General features: G+C 41.8%; 1 protein-coding gene across 1 annotated transcript in view; it reads left to right on the top strand.

Annotated features, from left to right (window-relative positions):
- Positions 1-13,071, top strand: part of LOC139381892 (potassium voltage-gated channel, subfamily G, member 4a) — a 51,150-nt gene extending 38,079 nt beyond the window's left edge. The window contains exon 3 of the mRNA XM_071125747.1: positions 11,083-13,071. Coding sequence (XP_070981848.1) covers positions 11,083-11,961 — 879 coding nt within the window. The 3' untranslated portion in view covers positions 11,962-13,071. The remainder of the gene's footprint in view (positions 1-11,082) is intronic.
- Positions 13,072-14,600: the final 1,529 nt, after the last annotated feature.

Below are 14,600 nucleotides of genomic sequence, written 5' to 3'. Positions count from 1 at the left end.
CCTGCTGCCGCTGTTGCTTCTCCTGCTGCTCCTGCCTGTTGACACGCCGCTTGGTCCTGTTGTGGTGGGTGATTCTGTAACGGCTTTCTTCTATCTCCTCCTCAGACGAGGAGGTGTAGCAAGGATCGGACCAAAATGCGGCGTGGCTATTGAGATTCATGTTTATTAAAAACAACGTAAACACGAATCAATACAAAAACAATAAACGTAACATGAAAACCGAAACAGCCTAAACTGGTGCAAACTAACACAAGACAGTTACAAGGACACTAAGGACAATCACCCACAAAACACTCAAAGAATATGGCTGCCTAAATATGGTTCCCAATCAGAGACAACGATAAACACCTGCCTCTGATTGAGAACCACTTCAGACAGCCATAGACTTAACTAGAACACCCCACTAATCTACAATCCCAATACCAACACACCACATACAAAAACCCATGCCACACCCTGGCCTGACCAAATAAATGAAGATAAACACAAAATACTTCGACCAGGGCGTGACATCCTCATTGCTGGTTGATGCATGCAATGAAATAAACATTCCTATAAGCCCATGTTGCGCAACATTTCTATAGGCTATGCTATGCAACGGCGTGAGAAAACAGTGTTTTTGATGGCCTCTATTAGAGGTCGACCGATTATGATTTTTCAACGCCGATACCGATTATTGGAGGAACAAAAAGGCCGATATCGATTAATCGGCCGATATTTACACAAAAAAAATGTATTTATTTATTTGTAATAATGACAATTACAACAATACTGAATGAACATTTATTTTAACTTAATATAATACATCAATAAAACCAATTTAGCCTCAAATAAATAATGAAACCTGTTCAATTTGGTTTAGCCTTTTACGGCTAGGGGTTCCGCTAGACAACATCCTGTGAAATTGCAGCGCGCGAAATTCGAAATAAATTATTCAAAATATTTAACTTTCATAAAATTGCAATACACCAAAATACAGTTTAACTTCTTGTTAATCCAGCCACCATGTCCGATTTCAAAAAGGCTTTACGGCGAAAACAAACCATGGTATTATCTGGGGACAGCACCCCATCAAACAAACACATGACAATCATATTTCAACCCGCCAGGCGCGACACAAAACTCAGAAATAACTATATAATTCATGCCTTACCTTTGAAGATCTTCTTCTTTTGGCACTCCAATATGTCCCATAAACGTCACAAATGGTCCCTTTGTTCGATTAATTTGTCATTATATCCCCAAAATGTCCATTTATTTGGCGTGTTTGATTCAGAAAAACACCGGTTCCAACTCGCCCAACATGACTACACATTATCTAATAAGTTACCTGTAATCTTGGTCCAAACATTTCAAACAACTTTCCTAATTCAACTTTAGGTATTTTAAAACGTAATTTATGTATAATGTATAAAAGACGGAATAGCCGCGTTCAATAGTGGATAAAATGAAAGTGGAGCGAGCGCTAGGTCGCACGCCCCAAACACAACAGTACACTAGACTCAACACTCATTCTGAACAGCCGTACTTCTTCATTACTCAAAAGAAAAACAGATTCCCTAGATTCCCATAGAAAATTAATTGAAAACAGTCACCTCAACAACGACAAAAATTCCTGGATGGTTTGTCCTCGGGGTTTCCCCTGCCAAATAAGTTCTGTTGTACTCACAGACATAATCTTAACCGTTTTAGAAACTTAGAGTGTTTTCTATCCAAATCTACCAATTATATGCATATCCTAGCTTCTGGGCCTGAGTAGCAGGCAGTTTACTTTGGGCATGCTTTTCATCCGGACGCCCCCTATCCCAAACAGGTTAAATAATGCAAAAACAAAGTGTTGGAGAAGAAAGTAAAAGTGCAATATGTGCCATGTAAAACAGCTAACGTTTAAGTTCCTTGCTCAGAACATGAGAACATATGAAAGCTGGTGGTTCCTTTTAACATGAGTCTTCAATATTCCCAGGTAAGATGTTTTAGGTTGTATTTATTATAGGAATTATAGGACTATTTCTCTCTATACCATTTGTATTTCATATACCTTTGACTATTGGATTTTCTTATAGGCACTTTAGTATTGCCAGTGTAACAGTATAGCTTCCGTCCCTCTCCTGACTCGAACCAGGAACACATCGACAACAGCCACCCTCAAAGCATTGTTACCCATCGCTCCACAAAAGCCACAGCCCTTGCAGAGCAAGGGGAACAACTACTTCAAGGTCTCAGAGTGAGTGGCGTCACAGATTGAAACGCTATTAGCGCGCACCCCGCTTACTAGCTAGCCATTTCACATCGGTTACACCAGCCTAATCTCTGGAGTTGATAGGCTTGAAGTCAAAAACAGCTCAATGGTTGAAGCACAGCGAAGAGTTGCTGGCAAAACGCACGCAAGTGCTGCTTGAATGAATGCTTACGAGTCTGCTGCTGCCTACCACCACTCAGTCAGACTGCTCTATCAAATATCAAATCATAGACTTAATTATAACATAATAACACACAGAAATACAAGCCTTGGGTCATTAATATGGTCAAATCCGGAAACTATCATTTCCAAACCAAAACGTTTATTCTTTCAGTGAAATACGGAACCGTTCTGTATTTTATCTAAGGGGTGGCATCCCTAAGTCTAAATATTGCTGTTACATTGTACAACCTTCAATGTTATGTCATTGAAAATAAGAATGTGTTAACTGACTTGCCTAGTTAAATAAAGGTTTAAAAAATAAAAATAATAAAAAATTGGCCAATGTGTCCAAAAATGCTGAATACCGATTGTTCTGAAAACTTGAAATCGTCCCTAATTAATCGGCCATTCCGATTAATCGGTCGACCTCTAATTCAAATGCATACAGATGACATCTTTTTCCCTCCCTGTTCCAACAGGTGCATTATATTATTTAGTAGGCTATATGTAAATACAAGATTAAATTGAGAATAGTCTGATGGGTGAGAATATCATCACTTGTGAATGATGCCCAGCTTGTGCAGTCTAAGGCAAGAAACAGCAAATGCATTTTTTTGCCACATTTTCAAATCATAGTCACATGCATCAAGTAGCCTAGCCCATAGGCCTATATGTTTTGATAAGGTTAGTATCACAGCAAAAGTGGCCAAATAACTCCAAGCAAATAGGCCTAGGGCCCCTGGAACAGGGTTGGAGAGCCCATAGCCGGTACAGAGCCTATTGAAACATGTTTTGATTGGACACTATTTCAATTATGATCCTAGCTTTCTCTGCTGCTATATTTATTACTCAATTCATAAAAGTAAGCACATTAGTCTGCTTTAAAACTTGTGTAGCCTATCTGGCATTTTAAAAACGTAACCTCGCCTCCCAGGTTGCGCAGTGGTGAAGGGCACTGTACTGCAGCGCCAGCTGTGCCATCAGAGACTCTGGGTTCGGGCCCAGGCTCTGTCGTAACCGGCCGCGACCGGGAGGTCCGTGGGGCGACGCACAATTGGCCTAGTGTCGTCCGGGTTAGGGAGGGCTTGGCCGGTAGGGATGTCCTTGTCTCATCGCGCACCAGCGACTCCTGTGGCGGGCCGGGCGCAGTGCGTGCTAACCAAGGTTGCCAGGTGCACGGTATTTCCTCCGACACATTGGTATGGCTGGCTTCCGGGTTGGATGCGCGCTGTGTTAAGAAGCAGTGCGGCTTGGTTGGGTTGTGTATCGGAGGACGCATGACTTTCAACCTTCGTCTCTCCCGAGCCCGTACGGGAGTTGTAGCGATGAGACAAGATAGTAGCTACTAAACAATTGGATAACATGAAATTGGGGAGAAAAAGGGGTAAAAAAATATATATACATTTTAAATAAATAAATAATAAAAAACATAACCTCCATTTGCTATTGGAGTGCAGGCAACAGATTACATGTTGTTGTTTTTTTGTGGCCCATTCCAAATAAAAAAATATTCCACACATGTAGGCTATATCTAAAGACCAGATTAAAATCAGAATTTACTGATGGGTTAGAATGTTATTAAGTGCTGGTCAAATTGTGAAGAGACTGATTAGGTGTGTGTAGCCTGCTCAAGAAACAGAGCCAAGCATATGCCTTTCATGCAACATCATGAGTTGCATCATGCAGCCTTAGAATGCATTAGAAATCAAATCATATAGTTTAAAGTTTGTATCACAACTTAAGTTCCATAAATATTTCTAAATTAACCATATAAGAGGACCTGTTTCAAATGATCACTTTGTTAACTGCTCAACACAGAATAGCTACATGCGCACTCCCTCAGAAATCGTTTGGGGAAAAATATCCTTTCTTTTTTATTCAGCTATGTTCAATTGTATTCTTGTTACTATAAAATACTTCCATGGGAATTATAAGAAAATATTGTCTGCTAAATTAACTAATGTAGCCCACTGCCATATGGCATAGCCAGAGCAGGGCCCAACATAAGGAGGAATTCCAGGTCTGTATCAGTGACTTATAGGCTATGCACTAGCCCGGAGATGCTAAACGTGTTTATGTTAATTAACGGTCAATTACCGTGAGACCAGCAGTTATATACATGACAGTTAGCAGCTGACAAAAAGAGTAGAGGCAGAAGCCAGAGTATAGACATTCTTATAAGACCTTCTTCTAAGATAAAGCAGCAGCCCCTGGTTTGTGATCTATCCACTGTGCTCCCGGCTCTGTCTACTGTCTTCACTTATTTATACTGCAGTCTTACTTCAATAAGAGGAGCTTGCTCTTGTTACTCAGGGTGTCTCTACACAGAAACACGCACGCGCACACGCACATACACAGCTCTTTGACAATCTGCCCAAATACAGTACTGTATTCACATTCACATACTGTATGTACACAGCCATAGACACAGACAGTTATAATAGCAGACAAAACATAATTTCACTGCAAATGATGGTAATGGGGTTCATCCGGAACAATTTCCTTGTTAGGGCCAGAGAACATGTGAAGACAAATGATAGAGAGAGAGAAAAATATGGACAGAATCATACAGTAAATCTACATGAGCAATCACAAAATCAATACCTCAGAATATTTTCTTTCTCTTACACTACTTAAGCTTCTATTTCAATGGGTAATTACTTTGTGGAAGTCTTGACTGTGACAATGAGACTTGAATGTTTTTACAGGTGTTTTGTGTGAAGTTAGGCTAGTTTTACCCAATGATTTAAACACATCTTTACACCCAGAACTGAATCAGCTAAGGCTGTCACAAGAGACTATATACAGTTGAAGTCAGAAGTTCACATACACCTTAGCCAAATACATTTAAACTCAGTTTTTCACAATTCCTGACATTTAATCTGAGTAAAAATTCCCTGTCTTAGGTCAGTTAGGATCACCACTTTATTTTAAGAATGTGAAATGTCAGAATAATAGTAGAGAGAATGATTTTATTTCAGCTTTTATTTCTTTCATCACATTCGCAGTGGGTCAGAAGTTTACATACACTCAATTAGTATTTGCCTGTAAATTGTTTACCCTGGGTCAAACCTGTTTCCTCCAGCATCTTCACAAGGTCCTTTGCTGTTGTTCTGGGATTGATTTGCACTTTTCGCACCGAAGTACGTTCATCTCTAAAAGACAGAATGCTTCTCCTTCCTGAGCGTTATGACGGGTGCGTGGTCCCATGGTGTTTATACTTGCGTAGTATTGTTTGTACAGATGAACGTGGTACCTTTAGATGTTTGGAAATTGCTCCCAAGGAGGAACCAGACTTGTGGAGGTCTACAATTTTTTTCTGAGGTCCTGGCTGATTTCTTTTTTCCCATGATGTCACATGATGTCATGCAGAGACATAGAGTTTGAAGGTAGGCCTTGAAATACATCCACAGGTACACCTCCAATTGACTCAAATTATGTCAATTAGCCTATCAGAAGCTTCTAAAGCCATGACATAATTTTCTGGAATTTTCCAGGCTGTTTAAAGGCACAGTCAACTTAGTGTATTTAAACTTCTGACCCACTGGAATTGTGATACAGTGAATTATAAGTGAAATAATCTCTCTGTAAACCATTGTTGGAAAAATGACTTGTGTCATGCACAAAGTAGATGTCCTAACCGACTTGCCAAAACTACAATTTGTTAAACAAGAAATTGGTGGAGTGGTTGAAAAACGAGTTTTAATGACTCCAACCTAAGTGTATGTAAACTTCCTGGAACTATTGTATCTCTTGAAAGTTAGTATAGCTGTGTATGCATGGGCTTGGTCTGAGGAGTAGCAGGTAATGATGTATGCAGTGACATCACAGGGGGTTGACTACAAGCATGATAAAAGCAACGTGGACTTTTCCTTTGATGCAGAACTTACTCGGAAACATGTGTGCTATGTTCCTGATTGTCAACTTCTGTCTGCAATTGCATTAATACAGGTTTTTGAATTATTTAATTAAATATATTGTCATAATGCTAATTTCACCAATGAGCCAATGATGATTGACAAGGACGAAAGGAACGAACCCTAACAGTTGCAAATGTGTCTTCCAAATGGACAATGACCCCAATCATACATCCAAAGTTGTAGCAAAACGGCTTTATGACAACAAAGTCAATGTATTGGAGTGGCCATCACAAAGCCCTGACCTCAAAGGTTTTAAGGAAGAGTTCACCAAGCAGAAGACATTTTTTTTCTTCTCTTTTTTATTTATTAAAACAATTTAATAATAATTAACTAATGGAGCCTTTATCCTGACTGACGTAAAATTAGGTGTTCCAATCTCAGTAGCTAATCCTATTTATTCTCCTCACTCGCTATACTATAGATTCTATAGCCATGTGGATGAAGATTGAATTCATCATCTCTCCATTGCTTAAAGGCTTAAAGGCTTAAGAAATACATTGAACATGATCAGAATTGTCTCACTGTCTCTTAACCTCAGATGTTAAAAAACAGGTTTTCCTGAACAGCAGCTCATCTTGAATTATACAACGTGACAGCAATCCATGCTTTGGTTTAGTTTCCCTGGCAGTGTTTCCACATGCACGAAACATGCTAATATCGGTCCCATGATTTGAATGGGATTTGCGGCACAAATGCTAAAATGTTAGCATGTGGATACAATGCCAGGGAAACTAAACCAAAGCATGAATTGTTGTCATATGTTGTCCATAGACTGCCTACAAGGTATGGAAACCAATGTGTCATTTTGTAATTTGGGTGAACTATCCCTTTAAAAAAAAAAATCCAAAGCCTTGGAAATGAGTAGACACATTTCACACTAGAAATTGTGGTGCCATTGAATGATACAACACTGTTATTCTGTTAGAAGCATCTCTGAGAATGTTGCTAACCCTTTCTGACTGTAGCCAAGTAAGCTGTCATACATGTCAGGCAGTTGGTTGTACACTATGTTACTCCCATTGGCCCTTTTTAATTATTCAATTCCGTCACTACTTGTTACATTCTGACTTTGGAATTTGTCAATACTGATCTTGATGATTTGTTTTCCAGTCAGAGGCAAGTTAGCAGTAACCGCATTAAATTGACTGCTGCTGTTAAAATGAGACGTCATTGACATTTGTTACAGAACAAGTCAGCGAGATAAGATTAGAGGGAATGCCTTAGCTCTGAGAAATCAAGCATCATGCAGATGAGTGGGAGAGCATCACTCTACCTTAATGTGCTCAAAATCCCAGAGCACAAGGAATATGTATTTACCTCTTAGCCCAGGTCAGCCCTCTGGAAAGAGAGGAGGGGGGAGAATGAGTGAGTGATAAATAGATAGGGTAGAGGTTGAGAAGTCCCAGGGGTTGAGAAATGGGCAAGAGATGGACTGAATGTGAGTGAGAGACAGGAGGAGTAGAGATTAAATATCCATTAGTTGGGAAAGATTCCCAGATCCCTTTGGCTTAGGAAAGGTAAAAGTCCTACTGAGAGAAGTACAAATCTCCCCTCCAGTGGCCAGGTGCATGATCGCCTGTAGGAGCTGGAGGGACAGTGAGTAACCTCTCTACATTGAGGCTAATAACCCTACAGCAAGCATCGGGTTAAAGCAGCTCTAACTCTACCGCCACTGTACTGACTGAAGAAGGCACGAAGTACACACAGAAAGATAACAATGACTCCCGCTCTGAGAGAGCGAGAGAGAGAGAGGGAAAGAGATTAGGGGGAGGGATGTGTGAGAAGGAGAGAAAGTAGGGGAGGGAGGTGAAAAATGAGGGTGAGAAAACAAGTGTTTGTGTGAGGGATAAAACAGAGAATGTGTGTGTGTGAGAGGGATGGTGGGAGAGAGATGGGTAGGAAGAGAGGAAGAGGGATAGAAGCCAGCCAGGGAGGGAGTGAGGGATGAGAGGGCTGATGGGAGAGGCAGGGACAGGTGAGAGTGAGGAATGAGGCGTGTGTGTGTGTGTGTGTGTGTGTGTGTGTGTGTGTGTGTGTGTGTGTGTGTGTGTGTGTGTGTGTGTGTGTGTGTGTGTGTGTGTGTGTGTGTGTGTGTGTGTGTGTGTGTGTGTGTGTGTATGTGATCAGTGGATATAGCTGGTGGCAGTTTTTTTCCATTTGGCCTATGAGTATTTAATTACCTGCCCCACTTAAGGCGGTTAAAGGGGATTCTGGCTTTTTTGTCTTTTGGGGTCATGCCCAGTGTGTCGAATTAATCTTTGATCCTGCGTAATGAATTGATTGTGTCCCACTTAGCTATCAGTGTAGCATGCAGAGTAGGTGTTAGCTGAGGATTTATTAATTACTAGGGGCCCAGTTCAGACTTCTAGGACTTTTTTTTACCATTCTTCAACCCATGGTTATGATGGACTGTACATTGAATTATAATAGGGAGCATAGTGTACAATAGTATAAATACAGTGCATTGGGAAAGTATTCAGACCCCTTCCCTTTTACCACATTGTGTTATGTTACAGCCTAAAATTGATTAAATTACTAGTTTTCCTCATCAATCTACACACAAATCCCCGTAATAAAAGCGAAAACAATAAAAAAATATATTTAAAAAAATACCTTATTTACATAAGTATTCAGACCCTTTGCTATGAGACTCAAAATTGAGCTCAGTGCATCCTGTAACCATGACCCTAAGCACAGGGCCAACGAAATGCAGGAGTGGCTTCGGGACAAGTCTCTGTATTTCCTTGAGTGGCCCAGCCAGAGCCCGGACTTGAACCCGATCAAACATCTCCGTAGAGACCTTCAAATAGATGTGCAGCGACACTCCCCCTCCAACCTGACAGAGCTTGAGAGGATCTGCAGAAAATCATGTGAAAACCTCCCCAAATACAGGTGTGCCAATCTTGTAGCGTCATACCCAAGAAGACTCGATGCTGTAATCGCTGCCAAAGGTGCTTCAACAAAGACCTGAGTAAAGGATCAGAATACTTATGTAAATTATATTTCAACATTTTCTAAAAACCTGTTTTTGCTTCGTCATTATGGGGTATTGTGTATAGATTGATGAGCGATTTTAAATTTTTTTTTTAGAATAAGGCTGTAATGTGGAAAATGCTGTGGAAAAGGTCAAGGGGTCTGAATACTTTCTGAATGCACTCATATACCCTATTGCCCGCACTGATCATGGAACTGTGTAATGACAACCACCAAGTATTACACCATGCGTCAGGTTCAAACTGTAATAACAGTTTGGTTTGCGCTCCATAATGATTTAATATAATTTTTCCATTTAGAAAAAGCTCTTATCTAGAGCACTCATCTTAAGCTAGCTAGGTGGGACAACCACATATCACAGTCATAGTAAGTACATTTTTCCTCAATAAAGTAGCAATCAACAAGGTCAGAGCTAGGAAAGGGGAAAAAAGTGAAGTACGAGTGTTAGTTCACGAAAGGCTTATTTCTTTGGAGGTGGGGGAGGGTAGCTCTTCAAAGAGTTAGGGTTTCAGATGTTTTCGGAAGATTGCCAGGGACTCTGCTGTCCAAGCTTCAGGGGGACGCTGGTTCCATTGTTGGGGTGCCAGAACAGACAAGAGCTTGGACTGGACTGAGCTGAGCAGGAACTGCCCTTCCATAGGGGTGGGAGGGCCAAGAGACCAGAGGTGTACTTAGTACTCGGGTTAGGGTGTAGGGTTTGAGCATAGCCTGAAGGTAGGGAAGTGCAGTTCTTGTTTCTGCTTCGTAGGCCTTCATGTATAATTTTTATTGCATTAAAATATTATCCACTATTACTAGTGATCCTCAGCAACAACCACATGGCTGTGACAGAATTTACAGGGAAGCAAATTAAGTTAAACAAAACATTGAATGGAATGATACTAAATGTAGGCTACCAACTGAATGGGAACTAACACTAAATTGGCAGTTAAATGTGTGTTTATTACTCACAGTTGCTACTGATAGAGGCTAATAATATTTAGCATGATACAAATAGTAGGAAACAGAATGTCAGGGTATATAATTAGAACATTCAAGAGTGCACAAAGGTTACATTTGGCGCAACATTGCCCACATTAAAAGCACATTTTGTACTTCACTGTGGGAAAGGGGCAGAAATACGTGTCATGTTGATATGCTTTCTGCCGTATTACTGGAATTAAGGAAAAATAATCTAAAACAACTGCTATTGTATTTGCAATCCCTTTCTTCAAGCGGATTACTCATTTAACTAGGGCTTATCAATAGCTCTTATCAATTTATACATTGCAGTGAATGGAGAATGCTGTTATTTCTCTCTGGAAAAGAAAGCAGATCTTTTTCCACTTGGAAACCTACAGGGTTTGCTCGACCTTTTTCAGGGTTTCCTTGCACGTAAAGGTGGTGGAATTATTAGGGAATCAAGTCAAGATCAGAATATGCTTATCTGTAGACGCACCTCTGCCACACCCCCATTTCTGTGATCTCCACCCCAAATGAATAGCTGACTGACACATGCGTTTCCCCATACTAAAGTTCAAGGTCAGAATGCTCGAAGAGAGGAAAGTGCATGAAAAAGGAATGAAGTTCCATTTAGGCACATGTAATTCCTCCCTAGATGATTATCTAACCTGCTGATTTCTGTCCCTCCCCTTGTGTGTGCCTTTCTCTCTCTCTTCCTCTTCAACACTCTCTACCTACTCCTCTCTCCGTTTGTCCAAATCTCCCCCCCCCCTCTCTCTCTCTCCCCAATCTCTTAATCTCTCTCTCTGTCTATCTGTGCCACAGGGTGAGTGTTCTCAGAAGTGTCGCCATATGTTCATCGTGGAGACGGTGTGCGTGGCCTGGTTCTCCCTAGAGTGGATTCTGCGCTTCATTCAGGCTCGCAGCAAGCTGGAGTTCATCCGAGGGCCCCTCAACGTCATCGATGCCATGGCCATCCTGCCCTACTATGTGTCCCTGGTGGTGGATGAGGATGATCCGGCCCTGGACCATGAGAAGGCCGGGGGGACCAGCTACCTGGACAAGCTGGGCCTGGTGCTCCGGATCCTGAGGGCCCTGAGGATCCTGTATGTGATGAGGCTGGCCCGTCACTCTCTGGGCCTGCAGACCCTGGGCCTGACGGTGAGGAAGAGCACCAGAGAGTTTGGCCTTCTGCTGCTCTTCCTGTGTGTGGCCGTCACCCTCTTCTCCCCGTTGGTTCACCTGGCCGAGAGCGAGCTGACCGGAGCCCAGGACTTCAGCAGCATACCCGCCTCTTATTGGTGGGCCATTATCTCCATGACAACAGTGGGCTACGGCGACATGGTGCCACGCAGCATCCCTGGCCAGGTGGTGGCGCTGAGCAGCATTCTGAGTGGCATCCTCATCATGGCCTTCCCAGCCACCTCCATCTTCCACATGTTCTCTAAGAGCTACCAGGAGCTCAAGCAGGAGCACAACCGCCTGTTCAAAGAGGAGTGTGCGGCTGCAGCGGCCCTGGCGGCAACCAGCAGGGAAGGTCAGGAGGGGAGCGAGGACTTCCCTCCCCCAGGGCTGCGCCACATGTGCCCAGACACGGAGAGCACTCGCTCTCTGGAGTCCCTGTCCCTTCTTGAGAACGGTGGTGTGGTCTCAGGGAATAACCAGCATAGCCACAGCCCCAGGCTGCCAGCTGGAGCCTTCTAGGCAGACAGACAGGCCTCACTTGCCCTGGCCCACAGACCTCACAGCACACTAGGAACAGGGAGGCCTCAGCAGGCTTACTAATCACAGACTTAATAGAAGATGCAGTAAAAGATCCAATCCAAAGTAATTTTTTCCATGGCTGTCTTTATCTCTGAAAATATTGCGTAGCTCACCCACAACATAATTGTTTTAATTTTAGTCTCAATCTCTATCTGAGATCAGAATGTGCAGACCTGGGCCAATGGAAGCCATAGCCATCTGTCTACCCTAGACCCATCTGTACTGAGCTCAACTCTGCTGATTTTATTTCTGAGAGGCTTTGAAAGCTGTACTTAAAACAAAAATCTCAGATGGATGCTTCTGACTCTCCCATGCTGAATAAACCCTCTCTCTTTCTCCCTTTGCAACAAATGCAAAGACACACACAGACTAACACTGGATTTGGCTGCTTGAGTGTCTGGAGTCATGGGCATGGAGTTATTTGCCACTCCACCACATCTTCCGTCGTGACCGGCAGGAAGAGGATATTGGATGAGCAGTGATCATAGTCCTTTTATAATCTACAGGAGACAGAGAGCCATCGGCATAGAATTAACTTTGTTAGGCTCCAAATAAAAACACAAGTAATCTCAACTACGCAGTTGTCGTAGTTTTTTGTCTTTCTGGGAAGATATATCCTATCCTATTCCCTGAAAAGATCAATCAGAGAGGGTATGTGCCGGGTTGAAACATTAGTCCGTGTAAGTGAGATAAAGCTGCCAAGACGCAGCATCAAATGATGCAAAATGCATCAATACCAGCTGTATTTCTGTGTTTTGAAAGTTATATATCTTGAAAACTTGATTGCTGACATGCAAAACATTTTGGGACTATATCAACAATGGACTAATGAAATAAATACCAAAAGATAGTTGTTGTTTCTTTCTTTAAGGGCCCTACACACCCTACATAAACAGCCTACGTAAACAGAGTGATGGAGCATCGGCAAATCAAACTTTATTTGTCACATGCGCCGAATACAAGTCTAGACCTTACCATGAAATGCTTACTTACAAGCCCTTAACCAACAGTGTAGTTCAAGAAGAGTTAAGAAAATATTTACCAAATAAACTAAAGTTTAAAAAAATGATAAAAAGTAACACAATAACAAACATAACAATAACGAGGCTATATATAGGGGGCACCGGTACTGAGTCAGTGTGCAGGGGTACAGGTTAGTCGAGGTAAGTTGTACATGTAAGTAGGGGTGAAGTGACTATGCATAGATAATAAACAGTGAGTAGCAGCAGTGTACAAAACAAACGGAGGGGGGGGTCAATGTCCAGTCCAGTCATATACTGTCCATTCCAAAATCTTTGCCGCACAAAAGTACATATAGTTGAAGTCGGAAGTTTAGGTTGGAGTCATTAAAACTTGTTTTTCAACCACTCCACCAATTTCTTGTTAACAAACTATAGTTTTGGCAAGTCGGTTAGGACATCTACTTTGTGCATGACACAAGTCATTTTTCCAACAATTGTTTACAGACAGATTATTTCACTGTAAACTTCCGAAATAATAAACTTTTTACTACTTTAATACACAGTTGAAGTCAAAGGTTTACATATACCTTAGCCAAACACATTTAAACTCAGTTTATCACAATTCCTGACATTTAATCCTAGTAAAAAATCCCTGTTTTAGGTCAGTTAGGAATACTACTTTATTTTAAGAATGTGAAATGTCAGAATAATAGTATAGAGAAGGATTTATTTCAGCTTTTATTTCTTTCATCACATTCCCAGTGGGTCAGAAGTTTACGTACACTCAATTAGTATTTGGTAGCATTGCCGTTAAATTTTTTACCCTGGGTCAAACGTTTCGGGTATCCTTCCACAAGCTTCCCACAATAAGTTGAGTACATTTTGGCCCATTCCTCCTGACAGAGCTGGTGTAACTGAGTCAGGTTTGTAGGCCTCCTTGCTCGTACACGCTTTTTCAGTTCTGCCCACAAATTGTCTATAGAATTGAGGTCAGGGTTTTGTGATGGCCACTCCAATCCCTTGACTTTGTTGTCCTTAAGCCATTTTGACACAACTTTGGAAGTATGCTTGTGGTCATTGACCATTTGGAAGGTCCATTTGTGACCGACTGATGTCCGATGTCTTGTGTTGTTGCTTCAATATATTCACATCATTTTCCTTCCTCATGGTGCCATCTATTTTCTGAAGTGCAGCAGTCCCTCCTGCAGCAAAGCACCCCCATAACATGATGCTGCCACCCCCGTGCTTCATGGTTGGGATGGTGTTCTTCGACTTGCAAGCCTCCCCCTTTTTTCCTCCAAACATAACGATGGTCATTATGGCCTTACCGTTCAATTTTTGTTTCATCAGACCAGAGGACGTTTCTCCAAAAAGTATGATCTTTGTTCCCATGTGCAGTTGCAAACGATAGTCTGGCTTTTTTATGGCGGTTTTGGAGCAGTGGCTTCTTCCTTGCTGAGCGGCCTTTCGGGTCATGTCGATAAAGGACTTGTTTTACTGTGGATATAGATACTTTTGTACCAGTTTCCTCCAGCATCTTCACAAGGTCCTTTGCTGTTGTTCTGGGATTGATTTACACTTTTTGTACCAAAGTACATTCATCTCTAGGAGACAGAA

This window comes from Oncorhynchus clarkii, chromosome 2 (assembly GCF_045791955.1).
Source record: "Oncorhynchus clarkii lewisi isolate Uvic-CL-2024 chromosome 2, UVic_Ocla_1.0, whole genome shotgun sequence".
NCBI classification, from domain to species: Eukaryota; Metazoa; Chordata; class Actinopteri; order Salmoniformes; family Salmonidae; genus Oncorhynchus; species Oncorhynchus clarkii.
Note: the sequence above shows the minus strand (reverse complement) of the source record. Positions and strands in the feature narration are given on the sequence as shown.